The following is a 23,059-nucleotide window of genomic DNA, read 5'->3' as shown; positions in this document are numbered from 1 at the left end:
CTTAAAAGAAAAGTGTATGACTTACCTGCACGAGAATAGAACTACGATTGAAATGAAGAAAATAACCGTAGTAGCCCACGAAAAAATTGTGTTTTCTAGAAATGTACAACCTTATTTGAGCTTACCAATGAGTGACCATGAAAGGTTTTTATTAATTTGTTTTAGATTGAATTTGCTGTTTCGGTTACTTAGTTTCCCAGTAATGAATGATTGGTCAAAAAGTTTGATAAAATGTCCCTGTGAAGAATTGTCAGTACAAACGGACATACATATATTATTTTTTTGTAAACTTTATTCTGTACCTAGACGAACGTGGGTTATTCCACTTCTGAAGACTATGGGAATTAATCGCTGTCGCCCTGCTTTTTTAGCTGTACAGAAGCTTGATAGTATTTTAAGTGTCTTATTTATTTCCTCATTCCTCAAAAATGTTTTTAAATCACGAAAATCAATTGCAATCTGAATTATGTGGAAGTAACCTCTGTGTATTGTAATCGATCTTATTGTAAGAATCTTTTTTAATCATGATTTTCTTTTAATGTACTTTTATGGTTATTCTGTCTTAATAACCGAATAAAGTTTTGAAATGAAAAAAATATATTATAGGAGACGCATCTACGGCGTGAAGAGTGGGAGGGGGTTCTAAAGGGGAATAAATGGATCACCCACCGTTTATGCACTAACCAAACTTGTAATGTAAAAGGTGTGGTGGTTGTATATAGGAGCTCAGCGCAAGTTAGGTTAGAGAGTACTATTGCAGACCCAGGGGATAGGTGGCTGATAAGCGACGTTTAGATACATAATACAGGATATGAATTTGTAGGATACTATTGACCTAATATTCTTGATCCATATCTACTTCGGGATCTATATCAACATCTCCTTGATACAAGATATATTATCGTAGGAGGAGACTTTAATACTTTACTGGATCCAGTGCTGGATAAATCCACATCTAGACCAGCCAAAAATGAGAGAGAGTACACATCGGCTAATAAAGAACTTTGGTCTGGTGGATATCAGGAGGTTAAAGCGGGCCAAAAAAGAAGGTATACTTTTCAGAACAAAAAATATTTTCACTCCTCTTGAATTTACTTCTTTCTCACGTATTTAAAGTTAAATACGAGCATTAGCAAGGTGTCACATCAACCAATACATTTATCAGATCACGCTGAATTAAAACTAGAGATTTCTCTAGAAAACCTCCTCCCTCAGAGTAGATGGACCTTAGATGGAACCCTGTTGGGGGATTCGGATGTTGTGAAGGCTTTAAAAATTGATACAGTAGATTGTTTTATATGTATATTGCATGGGATGGGGAACATCCTTTACAACGAAACTCTAACAACGCGGTACCATTACAACGCAGGTTTTACAACGAAAGTCGTTACAACGACTTTCGCTGGAGGGCACTCTAGGATAGGGAATAGTTTAATTTACTATCCAACACCTTCCCTACTATACATGGGGACTGGAGTTGGAATAGTAAATTAAACTATTCACTATCCAGCGCCCCCCAACGCAAGTCGTTGTAACGACTTGCGTTGTAAAACCTGAGTTGTTACGGTATGCGTGGTAATACCACGCGTTGTACTGTCATACATCCGCATGGGATGCGTGTAAAGCCTACATTTGTGGAAAACTAATCAACTACACAGCATATACAAGAAAGGAAGGCAAGAACAAGCTAAGAAAATATGAATTGAGAATTAAGGAAATTCAGGAGGAGCTAACAAAGTGTGTGCAATGCGGACACAATCACAACACTCCATAGTAGACTTTTGGAGGCAAAGGAGATGGTATTAGATTATCTGGAGGGGAATGTACAAAAGAGGTGGGAAGCTAGCAAGTTGGCACATTATGAGTATGGAGAAGGATGTGGGAAGTTGTTAGCCTGGAAGCTGAGGCAAGATAATATCAGGAATGAAATTAAGGAAGTGGTAGATAATGTCACAAAAAACGATGTACAGCAGATCAAACGATTGTGGAGGCTTTTCTGGGGTTTTTCCAAGTCCTGTATACCGATGACACCCCAGCTACACTATCAGACATTAGAGAATGGCTACACTATAAAAAAAAAACTGGCTCGCTTGAATATGGATCATCAGGCATCCCTCAATCAGAAGATTACCATCTTTGAAATAGGTAAGATTATTAAGAATTTAAAAAATGGGAGAGCGCCAGGTCGGGAATGTCTACCTAATGGACTATATAAGGTTTTGAGGGAGGAGCTCACCCCCTTCTTAACTAAGTTATTGAACAAGATGTATATAGAACATCAACCCCCATCATGGAATGAGGCAATCATAACATTAATACTCAAGCCTGAGAAAGATCCACAAAAATGTGAGTCTTATAGACCAATAACCCTTCTTAATAATTCGGATTATAAAATATACACTTAAATCCTGAACAAAAGGGTGGATAACGTACTGGGTGATATACATGGGAATCAAAAAGGCTTCATGAAGATTACGTGAGCTCTAATCTTCCCCAAGGATACCCCCTGCACACACACAGTCAATATTCCAAAAATAATTAGCAGAAGGCTTACCACAATATTGATCCCAAAACTTTGTTCAATACTTCAGCCACATCTTACCAGAAATACCGGATAGCTGTACATCGCCAGAGAGATGTACATCATCCGCATTCTCCAGTGCAAAGTTCGGATAGCACCTCTTTTTGTCTCCACCCATCTTTGCAAGCTTCTTGGGGGACCAGTATGCCCTGTATAATGTAAACAAGTGATTCCTCCTGAGTGGTGCAGATTTTACTGATGACCAAAGTGTAGCCAAGGATACTTACCATAAATATACAATTTCGCAGTCTGGCATGTCCAGCTTCCAAATCTCTTCGGATAGCGTCAGGGGACCGTCCTCTCCCTCTACCAGGACCCATTACCACTTAGATACTTCTTTCCTATAGATCTAATAATTATTGCACGAAGAGAAATTAGCATAAAATGTGTTTCTAAATCTCCACCAACTTGCGAAGGTTGGAAAAGCTCTGCTCGACACATTGTTTGACTTGACTGTCAAACTGGCTCGGCAAAAAGAGAAAGAAAATGGGCCCCCTTTTTCATGAACATCATGTAATCGTAATCACACCGTTATAAGGAGAAATCCTCTTCGATTACTGGTTGAAGAAGGCTGGCCAAAGGAGTTCTATATTATTGAGATCATGTTGAGCTCAGTTTCCAGGCCATTTCCAGAGCACAACCCTTGCCTTTGTCACTTAAGAGGACTAGAAAGAAAAAGGAAAAACAATCTGTATCCATTTACACCAATATGGGCCCACCCGAAATAGTCGTAACACTTTGTGCATATACACTCAATGTAAGAAATCGAAAGCTTTCTCCAGGTGAAGCGTGATACATGGGGCCAATGGGCATAAGTCTGCTGAATCCTCCTTGGGATGCCACACTGCAAAGTTAATGGGAGGTATTACGACCCAGAATTAAATCCTATTGATCCTCCTGTATAAAGTCAGGGAGCTGGGCATGGAGAGGCTTTCCCTCTGTGTGGATGGCAAGGGAGAGACATATGCTGAGCTATGAGAACCATTTATACATTTACTGTCACGGGATCTGCGGGAGGTAGCATGCCCCAAGTTCCTGCAAGTTTTGCAGCTTATCCCGTTGGAGCCGGCGAGGGCGAGTTCATAAGGGGATTGGAATGGCTTTATGAGGGCGGAGATGCGGTGGGGGGCAGAGGCAGAGTTGGAGGCACGGGCAAGGCTGATGCGGAGTGGGAGGGAGGGAGGGGGAAGGGGGGGTCCATGTTGGGGGGGGGTTGGTGGGGATGGGTAGGTTTCTGTTTCTTTAGTAGTATTTGCCTTTCTTTTTCTATAAAAAGCAGTACCAGCATACAAATTGGTTGCGCCATCTGGCCGTCAGTTTATCTTCGCCGGGTCGCCCTCCGGGATGTAGGCCCCATGGCTGTGTTTCAATGTTGTCAAACTACGCTCTGCCGGCCGGTGGATGTAGGCAGCCCAGCTGTGTTTAATGGAATGTCACTGCTGAATAAAAACTGTTTGATTCTAAAGTCAGGGAGCTCCGGCAGCAGCTGGCCGGCCTCCCAGGATCTTTGATAAAATCTTCCAATCTATGTTCAGGATAGACAGCAGGCGGTAGGTAGGTATGTCAGATGGATCTTTATATGGTTTCAAATTGTGTAGATAATAGCCTAATTTAAGGTTGGGGGAAGGGAGCCTAACACTAATGTAGCTTCATAAAGTGCAGTCAATCTAGGAGCCAATTGTTAAACGAATAAAGTGTAAAATTCGGCCAGTATTCCATTGGACTGCAGAGTTTTCCTAGAAGGTCACAAGAAATAAATTTGATCTCCTGCTGAGACATTGGAACATCCAGTGAACGTCGGGCCTCTGCAGACAGGCGAGGCAGGAGGATGGGAGCAATACAATTAGCTATGGAGTCCATAACAGGCAGTGGAGATTGATATACAATGCTATAATAAGTGTAGAGGGTGCTCTTAATATCTGATTGTGAGAGAGGTAGCTCCAGAAGCCAATGAGATTCGGAGAGGAGTTGTATCTGCCAAACAGGGATTATCCAGTTGGGCCAGCAACCAACTAGGTTTATCCCCTTCACTGTGACCCTAACTCGATATGCAGCAAAACCGCGTTATCAAAGAGTTTCCTATCTATCAAAATTAGTGGACCAAACAGAGCGTAGATTGTTGATTTTATCAGGAGATGTCCGGATAAGATGTTCCAACTCAAGAATACAAGATTCAAATCTCGCAATACCCCTGGACATGGTCTAACTTGACATCCACTATGTAAAATAAATTGGTTTTCCCAGCACACGCTAATGCCAACATGTATTACATAAATAACAGATATCAACAATTCTTGTCCTTCTTTGTATTTGTTAGGTTTATTCTCATATGTTCTTGTTTAGTTCTTTATTTAGCCAACACTTGTTTCGTGGCCCCTGGTAAGTGGCCCGATTTTCTCAGGGCTGTTTCATTGGTTTGTTTAGTGTTATCTTTTAACCGGTTGTAATTCCGTCCTGGTTTCCCCAAATAGTTTCTTGTCTTCTATAGTTTTCTCTCTCAATCGTATCTGAATTATCCCTTATTATTTGTTGTCTGTTTTACCGCCTTCCGAGTGTTTGCTCGTGCAGCCTTCCGTCGTCCCAGCAAGTATGTTTTTACTTCCACCATGGTTTTAATGCAAATACCTTTTGTAACCACTTTAAACGTTTCTCACTCTCCAACAGGGCAGGACGAATTCCGACTATTCCCCTGGGAAAACATGTCTTTTGCAGTCTTGGTTGTTTTGGCAAAAAACTGCATCTTCCAACATAGAGACCTGTAATCACCAGGTGGAAATTGGGGAAAGCATCCTGTCTCATGTCACAGCCATTTCCAAGGCACTGTGGTCTGACAGGGTTCTGGGGTGGTAGGAAATAGAGGCGACACAAGTGTGAAGGTCCTGCGACTACGCAGATCTATCCAATCGCACATACATTTTGTGTACAGGGGAATAGAAACAGTACTTGTGGCAGCCAGCTGTCAAGGCAGCATGTGTCACCCAGATCCCAGTGAGCCAACCACTGTTGGAAGATGATTCGCGATCAGTAGCACCAGGGATTGAGGTAGTGACAGCATAGCGCTAGCTAGGCAATGTATAATACTCTAAATCACCACCCCAGTAATCCTAGGGGCACTGGGCGAATCTATAAGAAAAGCAGACTCACAGGTCCAAAAAGCTGTTGGTCAAAGTTTGGGGCATCTAAAGAGGTTTGTCATATAGGTGGACTTTCACTAGTGAAAAATCACTAGCGACATCAGCCCGTGCCTCCTGCATCTGAACAATAACACCCACTCTGATCTGCAACACAACCCCCGCATATAGGCTGGGAATCCGGTGCCGTAGACTTGACCCCGTCATCTCGATTGAAAACTGGAGACCCCTGTGGTTGTCAGGTGTGTCTCCTACTGTAAGGCAATCTGAGCCTTTCAGCGAGTCAAAGCTGCATGTTTTTGCAGTGAGTTCATACCGCTGTCATTCATTGCATTCACAATGTAGGAGGCAGCATACTGAACAGTCAGTTACATGAATGGCAGTGAGCCTAAAGAAGATCGCTGAAGTGATTAGCAACTGAAAAAAACACAATAGGAAAGAGTAAACAAGACATCTTGACATGCTCGGACAAACAGTACAAACAAACATAATGTTAAATATTTATAGGACAGATCCCCCAACCTATCCATCCTAAAAAGGAATTACAAAAACAATAGGAATTGTTTCCCTAGACAAAAAGGACTAAGGAACGAAATGAGAGATGTGTCCATCAGAGAAAGAGCTTTCATGCCTCACTGACATACAAGGGAAACGTTAGGAGTAGGGCAAGCAAAACATAAGGAACTCTAGTAGGATTCTGTGGGTAGTAGGCAATAGAGGCAATGTTATTAAACAAAATGAAGGAATCACAGCAAAGTCAGTTTAATCATTCAATAGTACCCAGCATTTCAGTCAGACCAGCGTCTTCCCCACCAGTACACATGTAAAGGAGAACAAGGTGCAATGCTAATAAGAAAAGATTCATGGGCATATAGCGTTCAAAGGATATTGTCAACAAATTGTGCCGTAAACACCAAAGGATTTAGATAGCTGGAGCTCGATTCATCAGTCAACAAGTCCTCATCAGAGGCATTGGGGACAAAGGAAAGAAAGGAGAGGTGTAGCCGAAACATCATCCAGAGATGCTGCCGCAGCCAAGCCTTCCTGCTGCTCCCATCAGCTCTTTGTCCGAGTGGAACCATGCTGCTTCAAGTTACTTTGAGGTACCCTCTGGGTTGTGGATAAAACCTGGTCTACCTGAGGAGCGGAGGTAGAAGGAGATGGGACTGGACTGCAGGATCCCTTGTTTAAGGTTTTCACCCAATCCCACGCTGCTACCGGCTGGGTAAAAAGGTGCCATCATTGGTAATACAAAATCCAGTGTTTCACTGAAAACAGAAGAGCATCTATGACCCATGTCTTGTAATTTCTTCTTGACTTGAATGCAGTATGTCTGTTGGTGTTGGACTACCAAAGTGTAATCCGGGAACGTCACTCTTACATTATTCCACTTGATTGAGCCTGTCCTGTGGGCTACTACCTGCATTGCACCATGGTCACGGTAGTTAAGAATCCTAGCCACCATGGGCCTGGGTGGCGCCCCAAGCAGTGTGCTTTGCATGAGACCTTGTGTGCTCTCTCACAAAGTGAGAGAGTTTGCCAGGGGCTACAACCTTTTTCCTCAGATTCTCCAGGAAGACCGTTGGATGATCTCTCTCATCCCCTTCAGGCAAACCAACAATGCAAATGTTATTATGGCGCGAGCGCCAAGCTGCCTCTTCCAATCTACTGTCAGCAATACATAATAACTCCAGAATCGACTGTGTTTGTTAGGATAGGGCTTATGTGCAAGCAAGGATGGAGTAAACTTACTGCCAGAGTGTTTGCATTGATTCTTTCCAATAACGTGTGTTGATTTTCACAAATAACGAAGTCATTATTCAAAGAATCAAATTATGCTTCAAAAGCTGTGTGAGAGTCAGTGATTGCCACTAAATTCATGTCAAATGTATCCTTGGGGGTCCCTGTGCTGCTGGGGGGAGGGGGGTCCCTTCCCTAAAGGACCCAGCAGTGGATTCCATGCGGTTCTGACCAAGCGTACCAAGAGGCACTTGAGCATGTGTGAGTTAGGCCAGGGCTGTGGGAGGTTCATCCATAGGATGTCTGCGAGTGCCCCATGTCTTAGCCATCCAGCAGCAGGGCTGTGGGTCAATAACATAGCTTAATCCATAGTTGTTGAGAGGATAGGGCTTATGGGTGCTAGACCACCAGACCACCCAGAAATGCTCCCTGGTGTAAAAGTCAGATTAGGGACACAAGGAACATTAAGTCCGAAGCAGTTGCATCAGGGTTATGAGACCATAAGATGGCTATGGGTCAAAGTGTAGGGGTTGAGGATGAATGAGCAGCTATGATCAGCACTACCATGCTTCTGTTCCGGGAGGTCCACTAATGTCGAAAGTCGAATGGTTGACTGCACGTCCATCCATTCCGCAGCACCAACCCCAGGTGCAATAGCGAGGGCCTGTTTAGGAGCACAGTATACTTTCAGAGGTACCCTCTCGATGAGGCCAACATCTGAGCATGGTGGCTGAGAAACCCAGACAATATGGCCAGGGTCAAGACCTAGAGAGCAGAAATAGCACTGCATGGTGTAGCAAACTACCTAAAGTAACGGGGTGCTGAGACACAAAAGGGTGCTGCGCCCTCTGGTCTGGATGTCAGGCATCACAGGCAGGTAGAGATCTTTGCCAGGTGGGCTCCCGTCTTCTGTCTCCCATGGGTCAGAGAAGCACAGAGGCCAACAGCGCCAGGTGATGCAGCCAAGCACAGGCCCTGGCAGCCGGGAGACATTCAAAATGATGCCTTACGCGGGCGAGTTCCTTGGTCTGTTTAGTACCATTGTAGGCTCCATGGTCCTGCGAGTCCATGTCCGAATTAGAAGTCTCCACTTCATGTGAGAGAAGCAAAGCTGCATGGAGTCTTGGAGCCTCTCTAAGCTGCAGCTGTCATGTATGGTGGTCGAACCACACTCCATTAAAGCCTAAATTGCTGGTAAGTGAATGAACAATATATTAAAATAACAATTACATTAAAAAAAAAAATTATTGTAATGATCTTTACCTGTATTTATTTAAGGTTATTCCCCTTGTTCAACTCAAACGTTGATTTTAACAACTGTAAGCAACACAGCAACACCAGGAGATGGCCATTATAATAAAGTACATGCCTGTAACAGAGAGCATATGGAACATACTTTTGGCCTACTAAAAGCTTGCTTCAGATGTCTAGATAGGACTTGTGGTGCTTTATTGTACTTTCCTGGGAAGGTTTGTCAAATTGTGGTGCTCTGCTGTCTGTTGCACAGCATTGCCCTATGACGAAATACACCACTCATCATTGTTGATGATAGCAAGCCAGTGCTAGAGGGAGGTGTTGCTGTTAGACAACTGCATAATGAAAGTAATGAAGATGAGCATGAAGTCAGATACAAGAAATCTTTGACTAATGGTAAATTCATCCACGTACATTATTAAAACTGTTAAAGGGAGTAGAATATTTGTTCATATTTTTATTTCTGTTTCATGAATGAAATATACTATCAGTCAGTCCGCATTTGTAAATTGCAGCACTGTCACCCCTAGGGGTATCTGGGCACTGAGGATGCCGTATCTCCCTCGAATAGCCAGGTCTTGAGGCTCTTCCTGAAGTTCGCTTGGGAGGGGGGTGATGTTCAGAGGTGGAGAGGTTGGCCGTTCCAGGTATTGGTGGCGATGTAGGAGAAAAAGTGACCCACTCAACAGTTGCAATGAATGTGGGGGGTGTGGGCAGATGAGAAGGAACACCAGTGTCTATAAGGGTGGTGGAATTTCAGTTGATGGTTGATGTAGGATGGTCCTTGATCGTAGAGGGCTTTCTTGACGTGCATGAGGATCTTGAACTGGCATCTCTTCTGGATGGGGAGCCAGTGAAGGTTTCTGAGGTGGGCCATGATGTGTGACTGCTTGGGAAGGTCCAGGATGAGTCCGGCTGTTGTGTTCTGTATGGTCTCGAGTCTTCTGAAGAGCTGGGTGGAGGTGCCGTAGTCGAGGTGGCTAGTGACGAGGGCCTGGGTGACTGTCTTTCTGATGTCGATTGGGATCCATCTGAAGATTCTGTGGAGCTTGCGAAGAGAGTGGAGACAGGAGGAGGCGACTTCATTAACTTGTCGTTTCATGGTCAGTTGGCTGTCATGAATGATCCCTAGATTGCGTGCATGTGTTAGATTCCACCTCAGAATGCCCACAACACTGCAGGAACGACGTATGGCCCAATCCGCTACCCCTGCCCATATGCCGCTCACCGGATAGCACACAATGAGAAAGCAGATGAACACCGGGAGAGGGTGGGAGAGGGTGAAAAGGAAAACAAGGAAGAGAGACAAGGGAACCACTTCTACTTCTGTTGGACCCTCCACGTGTCTGCACCTACGAAACAAGGAACTACATTACTACTCTGTACTAACATACATCAAACCCCTCCCACCTTTAACCATGACCATGCCATACCCATTTACAACACCATTGACTTCCTTACCAGAGCTGTATGCAAAGGATGTCCTATGGGGACCGTGGTCCTTTCTCACATCAAAGCCTTGCTCTCTGTTTAAATCCAGGAAGTCGAAACCAACAAAAAGCCCAACCCTTCACTTAGGAATCACTAGGGGGAAAAAGTCAAGTAATGACAGAAAAAAAAACTATTTCAGGTAAGAGGATTCATGAATCTCAAAAACAGGGAAATAGGAAAAAAACACGAACATAGGGGAGCGGAGCACCAAATCACCTTCTCTGCTCCGTTCTGAATCCACAGATATCGAAAGTGCCCAAATCGGCACAACAATGACGATTGATTGCAAAAGATGCGGAAGCTGGACTCGCTGGTCAAACGCACAGCTGTGCGTTAATCCGGTAAGTTACGAAGCGTCTCTCAAGCCCCGCAAAGTTGCAGTCCTCCAAACGCGAAGCCCAAATGAGGGTACTGGAGCCCCAGAACCCCCAACAAGTACTAGGCTCTGGCCCAGAACTGAAAAATGTCCCGAACAATCCACACGACGAAGTGCAGGTATCCAAAAGGGTCCACGGGAAAAGTAAGGGAGGAAGGGAGGAAAAACGAGGCAAAAAGGCACGGGGCAAGGAGCAGGGGAAGAAATAATCAAGAGTGCTTATGAGCCCAGAAGCACAAAAATATCCAGAACCAAACTATAAAACACCGAGGACCTGGAACCAAACCTAGAAAAGATACCAAGCAAAAAGGAAGGGTCGTACACAGCTTAAATCCCCCAATCAGGTAAGTCATGTGATGGATAGTGCATGGTCATAGAAAGGGGACTGGACACGAATCCTAACAGCATGGTCTGTAGGTGATGGAGTTGGGCCAAATTTACTTGACACCAACTGTGGTCCCAGGCGGAGGTGTTGTTCCGAAGATCATTACTTCTGTCTTGTTGGAGTTCAGTCTGAGGCAGTTGTCTCTCATCCAGTTGGCTACATTGGTCATGGCGTTGGAGAAGTTGGTTTTGACGTTGGTGGGTCCTCTGTGAACAAGATGAGTGTCGTCTGGGTAGGAGATTATGCTGAGGTTTTGGGATCTAACGGCGTCTGCGAGGGGGGTCATGTGGGTGTTGAATAAGATGTGGCTGAGTGATGATCCTTGAGGTAGAGAGGTGAAAGGAGGCAGCCAGATACTCTGTGTGCATCCAGTAAGGAAAGAGGTGATTCACTTGAGGGTGTCTTGCTGTATTCTGAAGTTGTGTAGTCTCTTGATGAGGGTGTTGTGGGAGATGGTGTTGAACGTCACAGAGAGGTCGAAAAGGATCAGGGCCTACTTTTCTCTGTGGTCGAGGAGAGTTCTGATGTCGTCTGTGGCAGCAATTAGTGCGATTAGCACAGAATCCTGATTGTGAGGTGTTTCTTGAGTACCAGGTAGTGTAACAGGGAGATCGGTCGATAATGTTTTTAATAGCTGGGGTCAGTGGAGGGTTTCTTTAGGAGGGGTCTTAACTTCTGCGTGTTTCCAATGGTACGGGAAGGTTGCTGTGATGATGGAAATTATGCTCTTGTTGGTGAGTTCCGAGCTGATTGCGTTTGCGCAAAGGTTGAAGATGGGGTGGGCAGGAGCTGAGTGATTCTCATGTGCTTCTAAGCAGGTGAGGATTACCCCAAAGACACTGGCAGTAGTTGCACGGGCCAATCTGCCCAATCTCCGCCCTGGTCAGGGATGGAGGGGGGCCAAAGTCGACCTGCACGGTGTTGGGTCACTGTTGTTGGGTAGTGTGCCACCTGTTTTCAACCCTAATTCCAGGCATTACCCAGCTCTGTGAAGAAGTATGTTTTGCCATTCAATATCACTTTAAATTTTGCGGGGAACAAAAGAGAGGACTTCAGCTCTTCCTCGGCACAAGTCAGTCACCAGGTCTGGTTCATAGTCCAACATGAGGGGTGAAGAAGAAGGAGAGTAGAATCCAGGCAAAAGGAATAGGGAGAGCCCAGTCAGTGGGGAGGCCTCCAACCCAAATATCCTCTGTATCCTCTGCGGCGGCGGCGTTCCAACACTCCTCCACGCTACCACCATGGGAGTCACGGTCTCCAATTCCAAGGGAAGAAAGTTAAGCCCCAGAATTCTACAACTACTCTGTACTCCCATATGAGGCCCTGTTCGCTCCGGTGGGCTCCGAGGCCCCGCAGCCAACCCCACACTACTGTGGCCCTTGGGATTTCCATGTGTGTTGGAATGGGGTCACCCAGGCACCTCCCAGACCATCTTCTCTCCAAGGGGGCCCTCGCTTTCACAAGGCCCTATTGGGCTGGATCCAGGACTGGTGCCCGGCTTTAACCAGTAATGGTCCTCCTGCAAGGAGCACATAGGCCTCACTGCCAGAGCCCCATCACGGCGGTCTCCGAGATCAACATAGAGCCAGTAGGGGTAGTCCTCGGACCCCTACCGAGCCGCCTAGACACTTGAGGGAACTCCCAACATTACCGCTTATGACCCTAACCTCATCTCTGACTGATAGTGGCGGATTACAGGGCTCTGGAGCCTCGGGGACGTGCATCTGCCATCTTGAGGCACTCAGCCACGTGACCCCCCCCCCCTTTAATAAAATGTTAGATATATTACATCTAGTGTTTAAAGTATTTAATAAATTTAGGGTGTCTGTTGTAGAAAACACTGATTAATATTCAATATTAGAAATAGTTTTGTAGGTATGAAATAGGGAAACCTCATTCCTCCAATTAACTTCCTAAACTGATTTCAGCCCTGAATTCAACTGAAGTAACTAACAGGATTATGGTTGTTATAATTCGGTGTATTTGAGATTATTATTATTACATCAACACACTTCCAAATATAAGTCAGTTGAGAATATCTGTGTAGAGATAGAATATTTGTGTTATTTAAGGTTTGCCAGCAAGGTTCTTTCATCCCCTTGATTATAGAATGTGGTAACTCACTTTCCCTGTTGAGAGACAATCATCAAAACATTTATATTTGCACCTGTTTGCCAGATATTGTTGTTTCGCATGAGGCACTGCCTCTTTTGGGGCCTCAGAAGACAAAGAAGTTTTCTAGAGGAGCCACCATGTTAAATGTGAGCACTCGTGGGCCTTTAAAATAAGCAAATCAAGAAATATGGTATTATTTTTAAATCATGCACTAAAAAACCTCAGCCATCCTTTGAGTGTCAACACAGCATGTGTAGGTTATTTGTAAATAATTGTCATTGTTTGATACATATGAAAACCAAATATAGTACTTTGTAACCTACACTAATCAAGGGCACTAGATGCAAAAGGCATCTATTTTAGGTTTCATCAGCAGAACACGAGGACGACGCACTATAAAAAACACGACCGTTTATAAGTTAGTTGATTGTGTAGGTTTTTTCATTTTTTCACTAGACAGGGTAATATGTATATCTGAGGTATAGTAACTTGTGTGCTATATCTAAATAAGGACCTATGTGTCTATGTATTTGCTCATTTCTAATGCCATATATATTTGTATATTTTGGGGGCTGTTGGAAGTGGGTACTGAGAGAGTGTAAACCTTGGAACACTGTGTTATCCGACCTGAATTAGTCCACATATGTGGGACAGGCTGTTGTTTAAATGTTACTTTACATTTTTGTAAAAGGTGATTGTTGGTGGGGCTGGGCAGAGAGGTTTGCAAGTAATTTCACCTTTTGTGGATGTCATCCTGTGAGTGTTGCACATTGGACACATCATTTAACTTATCCAACTTTCCGGCCCACATTTCCTATGATGGCTCATGGATATGCTCTGCATCTGAGCCCCAAACAAATACAAATCTACCATCACAATATCGTCCACCATTACAGTTACCTCATTCTCAAAAAAGCGATGTCCTCTTCCATGGTAGTGGCTTCAATTGTGAAACAACACTGCAGTATGAGTGGTAAATAGTTTGTTTTGTTTTTGAGGCCTGTTCCATCTTCTTTCATAACATTGCCACTGCAATCCCAGCAGACTACAAGATCATTCAACAGGACCACATTCACAAGCCACAAAGAGGACTCACTATGATCTTCAAGGAATCCATAAAATGCACAACATTCATAGAGAACGTCACCCCATTCATGAAACACCTGTACTTCAAGCTTCAAATCTAAAAAAACTTCATCCCAAGGGGAACCCTTGCCTACCGACCACCCGGATCACAAATCAACATTACCAAACACTTCACAAACTTCATTGCTCTGCTCACCATTGACTCCAGAGCCTACATTCTCCTCGGTGACATCAGCTTTCATCTGGAAGACTGCAACGACCCCTGCTCCACAGCACTTCTTGAAAGCTTGAGCAACATCAGACTCACCCAGCTCATCCCAGAACCAACACACACCCCAGGACACATACAGGACCCCATCTTCACCACAAGTGAAAGCATCAAATAAAACTCCACCACGACGCTCATGTTGACTGACCACACCATCATCCACTTCAAAATCAGCTAACCTCAAGTCAACACCCCTCCCAGGATCAGCTTTTCAAGCCCCAACTGCGACAAAATTACAGACAGACTGGTTCAGCGCCCTCAGCACTGATCAACCTAGCCCCACTGACAAACATAACAAGGACATCTAAAACTTCAGGAACAGCATGGACTTCCTTGCATCAATCAAACCCAACAAGCATACAAGGCTGTACAAGCAGGCCAGCTGGTACACAGAAGACATCCAAAACGCCAAATGACTCTGTAAACAACTAGAAAGGAAATGGAGAGCTACCCACAACATCTCCAATTATACTACCTATGAGGCTGTTCTCAGACACTATCACCAGCAAATAAGAGACCCAAGAAAAAGCACTAGTGGACCGCATTGAAGTAAACTCCTACCGCTGCAAGGAGATCTTGATCGTTAAGTATTTCACCTTACCCTCAGCTACTGCCACCAACATTGCTGCCTCCCAGCAACTCTGTGACAACCTATCTAACTTTTACCACAGCAAAATCGCAAACATCTACAGCAACTTTGCACACCAACCTAATGCCAGAGTACTTGTTGCTAATCTAACCACCGCCAACCATGACGGCCACCTGAATGAATGGACAACCCTCACCAGAAATGACACAGGGGCAGTCATGCGGACCAGCCACTCGGGGTCCCAACAGACCCATGCCTCACCACATCTACAACCTGGAAATATCACCAATTAGCACCACCCTGGCACCATCATCATGCCCACCACTTTCCCGGATGAATGGAGGATTCAAAAGGAACCATAGCACTTAAACAGCACTCATCATAGCCACCAATGAAATTCGAATCAGCCTTGACCAAGGAGAAACAGCAGCCCTCATACTGCGTGACCTCCCTCCTGCCTTAGACACTGTCTCCGTTATCACCTTCATCAGAAGACTCCATGAGATTGGTATTCAAGAATCTGCTCTCAAATGGATCTGTTCCTTTCTCATAGGAAGAACACAAAGGGTCAGGCTGCCACCTTTCACATCAGAGACCAAGAAAGTGATATTGGCGGTTGAGACGAGATCCAGGGGGACATTTTATTTGTTGGAGTAAAAAGATATGTGGAGTCCCACAAGAATCGTCCCTCTACCCCACCCTTTTCAACATATACAAAACACTGCTAGTTAACATCATTCAATCACAAGTCATCACCTTTATCTCCTACACCAATTATACCCAACTCATCCACTCCCTGACAGACATAACAGCCACCACCAGAACCAATGTCACCAACTGCATGACCATGGTAGCAGACTGGACGCAAACCAACTGCCTGCAGCTCACCTCTGACAAGACAGAAGTACTCGTCTTTGGCAACAAGACATCCCCATGGGACTTCACCTGATGGCTGTCAGAGCTAATACCAACACCCACACTCACAGACCACACATTAAATCTACGGATCATCATAAACTACAGCTTAACATGACGGCTCAAGTCAATGCAGTGTACACCTCCTGCTTCCAAATCCTATGCAGGCTATGAAAAATCTTCACATGGTTGCCTCAGAACACCAGCAGGCATGTCATTCAAGCACCCACCACCAGCAGGCTGAACTAAGGCAACACTTGCTATGCCGGAATTTCCAAACACCCATACACAGACTCCATACCATCCACAACAGTGCTGCAAGACTCAAACTCTACCTCCTTTGCCTCACCCGCATCACATTGCCCCTCAGGAAGATTCACTTGCTCCCCATTCACAAGCACAGCCAATTCAAACTTCTCATCAGACATACAAAGCCCTGTACAATACAGGGCCAGCATACCTGAACAGCCTCATACACTTTCACCAACCCACTAGACACCTATGCTCTGCCTTAATCTCACTTGCTCACATTCCCCGCATCGCCATAAACAAAACGGTAGGCTGCTCATTCTCCTACATTGCACCCAAGACATGGACCGCCACCGTCAACACATCAGAGCCTCCTCTTCACTTCTCCGAAGCTGGCTCTTTGTATAAGCACCTTGGGGACCACAAACCTGCACACCTGCCCAAGCGCCTGGATACCCTCTTTGGTGATTAGTTCGTTATACAAATCAATATAACATAAAGGCTAGTCCATCATGCCATGTTGAACGACATCTCTACATATAATGGGTGGTGTTCTACCAAACCTGCGTTGAATGGAAATATGATTGCCAGCGGAGGAAGTTTGAAAGGCCAGCGGAGAAGGGCACTGCTGACAAACCTAACTCTGCGTTGGCGATTGGCACATGACAGACAAAACCCCAAATACAGAAAAAGGTCATCCGCCATTTTGGCAAACAGTAATGTTCCACCATGGTCGGATGATCAGCTGGGTTGTCCGCCAAACTCCAAATAAGTCCCTTTGTCTAGTTTATTATCAAAATTATTCAATGGTCCATTATTATGTGATAGTCTTTGCCTAATACTTTCAAATCATAGTTGGGTGGTTAAAAATACTTTTTATGCCTGAGTTCTTTGATATCTTTTCACAAATAATACTTCCTTTATAATCTCTTTTGCACTGCACATTTTTAATTGTGCTAACCTATGTGTTGTTTTTGTTTCCCAGATCTCCAACCATGGCTGGAGGACTCTTTGCTGTCAGTAAAAGATATTTTGAGTACCTGGGCACATATGACATGGGAATGGAGGTATGGGGAGGAGAGAATCTGGAACTGTCGTTTAGGGTAGGTACAGACCATAATTCATGTTTATCTAACAATAAAATCAAAATATAATGTTCATACTTACTTCCCACTGCATGACCAGGTTCTACTGACTGATTACTTCTTGTCAACAATTTGGAGAACTCTAGAAAAAACCTTAAAAGTAAGCTACTAGCTGCTGCTAGTTGGAATGTTCACACCTAATTCACATTGCAGTGTTAACTAGATGCTCCTGTTAATGTTTAGGATAAAGTACTCTCTTCCAGGGGATATCAGACATATCAACGTAAACACGTACAATTGAAACAAGTACATCAAGTTTGTTTACAACGCATACATGTACATTGACTTTAAGAATATATTTAAATGATTCATTGTATTGGTAACATACCCATTTGAATACCTACGTCAATTTTAAGTCGAGCCTGGGCAGCGAATGCGCTGCTCTGCTGCATGCTGTATGGAATAGAAGCCCCACCTACTCTCTCTGCCCATATTTGTTATTGGTGTGTGTCATTGTCCTTCGTAAATGCTAACTTCTGAATTGTTAATAGGCTTGTTGGTCCCTCCTTAGTACCGCCTCGTCTTCACTTGTAACCTCCCATGAGGACTGTCCCTTTTACTTTGGTTGTTACACAGTACGTCTGTTTTAGTCTGTTTTAGTTTGTAAGCACTATTTTCTTTAATGAGTTTCTCCTACTGCAGGCACAACATGCTTTCCTGCAACATTCAGCGCGCCAAGCGCACTTTCACTTTACGAGCAGCCGGGACAAAGGCGGCCGCTCCTTTGACCAGGTCTCGCATTTACAAGACCTTGAGCTATTGGCATTGCCTTTTATTTATGTGTTAATTAGCAAACCAGATAAATAAAAGGAATTACAAATGTGTTATTACAGCTGACTAGAGACATCACAAGTCGAATGTGATAAGGAAGTTAAAGACAAGCTTTTATACAGGGATTGCAGGTTCCCATATATAATAAAATGTTAACTGCTATGGAACATCGATGCAGCATCACCCAACACTAGCCTCTCGCTCCCATATATCTTCTCAGAACTCTGAGGAGCTGCTTTGTTTAAGCTGCTTATCTTTTACCTCTATGGGAGGAGGTACAACCTTTCCAGTTTTTAATTTGCCCAGTTGTTAAAACTTAAAAGCAAGTTTGTGCATTCAAGTTAACATACATTGTAAGGTCACTCTGTATTGTAGCATGATGCATAGATAGTCCTTAAAGCAAGCTGCAGTGAATGTCATATTTCAGATTAGCATCAGCAGTTCAATGAGAAGTGCAACATTATCAATCTGTATGGCCGCTATCCTGATCTCCAAAAGCTCACTACTTGGAACTTTTTTAGAATATCAAATTCCTTTGCTATGACATAGTGGAGTCTAGTTACTACTCATTTTATGTAGTCCTCTGAAATTCCCCATACATAGTTGACATCCTTATTCTGTAACGTAGAATAAAACTTCATTTGATTCACTACCTTTCTCAACTGGACCCCAAATAGTAACATAGAGAACATTTGGAGCATATTTTCAAATCGATTAGAAAACAATCTTGCCTTTTTTTAGTCAACTTCCAGCAAGAAAACAGCAAGAATGCCATCTTTATTTCCAGTTGATGAAATAGAAACATGCTCTTGAAGAAAACAAATCGAAAGCATGAAAAGCCACTTTTCCTCTTAATCCACCATCTCATTGCGGTTGCCCAGTATTTTGCTTTTGGCCCTGTATTTTGTCCCCACAGCCCAGGAATACTGATCCAGTGGGTTAGGAGGCCAATGGTGATGCCAGAGGAGGTGGGGATGTGGGTTCCAAGCGGGACTTTGATTGTACCCTCAGATCAGAGATATTACCTAGTAAATTGGAAATACTGGTCCCATTCACTGCTAATTCCCCATTTCCCTCAGACCTTTGCTTGTACATTTTGGCTGCTTTTAGTAAACTATGGCTATGATTACAATGTTGGGCAGATAACGGTCTGGAACCACCCAACCATAGGTCGACGGTTCTGACCACTTGATTTGGATGTGATCGCCAATAGGGCAGTCGGAAACATCTATTCTACAATGGAAGCTTGTGTGGTGGCCGGATTAGGCCGACAGCACAAGTTTCAATTGTGGAATGGATGTTTTTAAACATCGCTGCACTGTGTGGCAGGCAGCAGGTTGTGCAGGGATGTTTAGGGGGGCACCATAGTTGCTGTCCAGGCCCATAGCGGAGGGCCAAGGGGGAAGAGGGCCCTGCTAGGGGTCCCCAGTGTCACTTTCCGACAGCCTTTCCATGTCAGTAAAGCGACATGGGATGGCTGATTATGTAGTCTGTCCGACATACCAATGGGCTCCTTGAGCCAGTCAGAAGTGCCGTGGACGGTCCCTCTGCCCGATACCTCCATCCGCCACATCTAATGCAACTGGCGGACCACAGTGGCAGATGTCGGTGGGCCAGACACCGATATACCGTCACTGTCTGACCCACCAACATCATAATCAGCCCCTAAGTGTCTTGCTGAAACGCATGCTGCCTGGTTCACAAAGGTAAGTTACACTTTTTAATATGTTTACACTTTGTTGTAAATATACTACCTTTAGCATTCACAGGCTCCAAGTGCAAATTTACTACAAACGTGTTAGTTACATGTTGCCACATCTTGAGTAATAATGCAGTTGGGTTACTAGTGTGTAGTTGGGTGACATCCCTTCCTAAACCACACCATTTATGCACTCTCAACTCCTCTTACTCCTCCCTCATCCCCTCTTACTCCACACTAATCCCATCTTCTTTAGTAGAAAGTCTTCCACTACTGCTACTACTTTTACAGGGCGGACCCGAGGGCGGGCGGTAGATTGACTTGGCCTGTGAGCCCTTAGATAGGCACATTACGGCGGCACTTGACAGTTGTGCACCCTGGCCTGCAAAGGCTTCCAGAGGCAAGCAAAATCAGCCCCTTGGTTTGGAGATGAACTCAGAACGGCAAAAGCAGCCTGTAAACGTCTGGAAAGACGATGGAGAAGGGATTTCTCAGTCCCGAGTATGAACCAGTATAAAGTGAGTCTCAAGCGCTATCATGCCCTCATTAGGAAATCGAGAGCCTCCTACTATAAGGAGAGAATCGAGAGTACTGACAACTCAGTTAAAGAGATGTTTACCATTCACAAAGAGAGTTCCTGCTTGGCCAATATCGCTGCACCGATCATAGGTTCAGTGGAATCCTGTAACCGGGTAGCAGAGATTTTCGCTGAGAAGGTTGTGAAGATATATTCCACCTTCCCGGTCTCTGCAAGGGAGGGTCGCACTGAGGTTGCGGCCCCCAGTAACATAAAGGGAGGAGAAGGTCTGGATACTTTCATCATCCCTGACAACGAGACCTTAAAAAAGATAGCGAGCAGCATTAAGTCTGGTTCCCCCAGAGATCCTGCTAGGCCTGGAGTGCTGAGCAGGATGTGGCGTGCCTTGAACCCTACATCAGGCATCTGTTAGAGCTCTCTTCAGTTCAGGCATTCTGCCAAAGAAATGGAAGGAGGCTGTGTTCTTACAGCTGAAAAAGAAGCCAAATATCAGTATGGACCAGCTAGACAATCTGCATCCTATCTCCTTACTTCCCTACTTTGTGAAAAATGCAGAGAAGGTAGTGAACATCCAGGTGACGGCTCATATAAACAAACATAGTCTTCTCCACCCCACCCAGTCCGGCTTCCGAGCACCGTATTCGACAGAATAGGCCCTGCTCCTTTCCACTGAGACCATTTAGAGGTACGTTGATGAGTGACAGACGGCGGCCCTAATTTTACTAGATCTGAGTGCCGCCTTTGACACAGTGGCTCATCATACGTTGCTACAGTGTCTCAGAAAGGGAGGGGTGGGTGGCAAAGCTTTGGAATGGATGGAATCTTTCCTGCAGGACCACAGTTTTCAGGTAGCACAGGGACCTTATCTGTCTAAGAACATCAGGCTGAAACAGGGGGTGCCTCAGGGATCCTCCCTCAGTCAGACTCTATTCAATCTTTATGTCACCCCTGTGGCAGAGATTGCTGGAAAGTTTGGAGTCGAAGTCGTGTCCTACGCCGATGACATGCAACTGGTGGTGTCCCTAGCTACTCTGATGATGAGGCAGCCACTAATATTAACACATGCATGCAAGAACTAGCGGTATGGATAGCCAACAACTGCCTAAAATTGAACGGGAGCAAAACTGAAGTTCTGTTTGTTGGTAAAGCACCTTCTGTCTGGACATCGGCTTGGTGGCCACAGACCCTGGGTCCTATCCCTGTGCCTAGTGAACAGGTCAAGAACCTATGGGTGTGGCTTGACCCCAAGCTCTCATTTGAGCACCATACAAGGCGGGTGGCAGTTACATGTTTTGCATTCTTGCGCGGACTCCGGAAGACCTTGGACCTGCTGCCTACCACAGCCAGAAAAACCATGGTCCATGCTCTGGTAACTTCGAGGCTGGACTGTGGAAATGTCCTTTACCTGGGAGCTAATGTCAACTGCATACAGCGGCTTCAGCGTATCCAAAACGCAGCAGCCCGCATGGTTCTGATGCTACCCAAGAGAGCCTCCTCCAGGAAGGCCCTGGTCGCCCTGCATTGTCTCCCAATCAAGGAGCAAATCCTGTTTAAGGTTCTGTGTGTGAGCCACAGGATTCTACACAGGAATGGGCCCACATATCTACATAACCTTCTGACTCTGTATGCCCCTTCCCGCCAACTTAGATCTAGCGGTATGGGGCAGGTCAATATACCCACTGTCAGGAGGGCAAGAATGGGCGGGCGCTCCTTTTGTTTCATGGCTGCCCAGCAATGGAACAAACTCCCAGGGGGGCTTTGGTTGGAGGCCTCAGAGACAGCCTTCCGTAGGAAGTTGAAAACCTTCTTATTCCCCACTGATTAGTTTCATGGGTGTCTGGGTCTGACTGGGGGGGGTGGCGTTGGAAATCTGCTTCTTTGTTTGCTGGTACCATAGCGCGGGGACACAATAGCCTTGTATATTATTATTATTATTTTTACTGCCTCCCTCTCCCCTGTGTCCCTTCTGCATTCACTAATAAAATCTATATTTCCAACTACATTCAAATGACCACATTACTCATAATGACTCGGAGTCTGAAAGGGCTTCTCTACCAAAATCATGTAGTTAGTTACGCATTCTAATAAATAGCCCCAGCCAACGCCTTCGCTTTCAACATTCTAAAGAGTCTTGAAGTTGTACTCAGTCCACAAATAATCAGTGTGGTTCAATGAGCCAAGGATTTCTTTGTTATTTTGATATTTATTTGTATTTGTACAATACAGTCAGGAAACAAAAACAATCATACCCACATACTTTTCTGATTACCATGAGATTGACATTTATTTATAAACAATAGACATTTATTTCACATACAATGAGTCACTTTGTTTTGATTTTCTGACAAGAATCTGAAGGACTAATTCAAACATACACTAACTAAAACAGCTGAGCCTATCACAGTCTGGTCCAGACTGGCCTTTTATTCCATCTGACATTTCCCTGGTGGGCTGGAGCTATTGGGGACCCACTTTGAATCACTGTTGTCACTTTTCCCAGCTATCCAAGGTTAATTTCAGCTGGCCCAGTAGCTTTGAGAGATGGGAGCGAGAGGCAGAGGGAGTTGAAAGAGGTAGAAGAGTGAGAGGAAGCATGATGGATTGGTGGATGGATGGATGGATGTAAAGAAAAAGGATAAGGAAGGGAGCGGGGCTGGTGTGAGCATTTTTGCCAGGGCTGCTCATGGTTACCAACCCAGCCCTGAACGCAGTATAACAACCACAAA

At 44.8% G+C, this 23,059-nt stretch overlaps 1 protein-coding gene across 1 annotated transcript in view; it reads left to right on the top strand.

The window, feature by feature from the left end:
• Nucleotides 1-23,059, top strand: part of GALNT4 (polypeptide N-acetylgalactosaminyltransferase 4) — a 983,977-nt gene that overhangs the window by 684,094 nt on the left and 276,824 nt on the right. The window contains exon 7 of the mRNA XM_086965331.1: nt 17,166-17,283. Within this exon, the coding sequence (XP_086821457.1) occupies nt 17,166-17,283 (118 nt within the window). The remainder of the gene's footprint in view (nt 1-17,165; nt 17,284-23,059) is intronic.

This window comes from Lissotriton vulgaris, chromosome 4_1, assembly GCF_964263255.1.
Source record: "Lissotriton vulgaris chromosome 4_1, aLisVul1.2, whole genome shotgun sequence".
Classification (NCBI taxonomy): Eukaryota; Metazoa; Chordata; class Amphibia; order Caudata; family Salamandridae; genus Lissotriton; species Lissotriton vulgaris.
The sequence above is the reverse complement of the archived record's forward strand: the minus strand, read 5'-3'. Positions and strand labels throughout refer to the sequence as shown.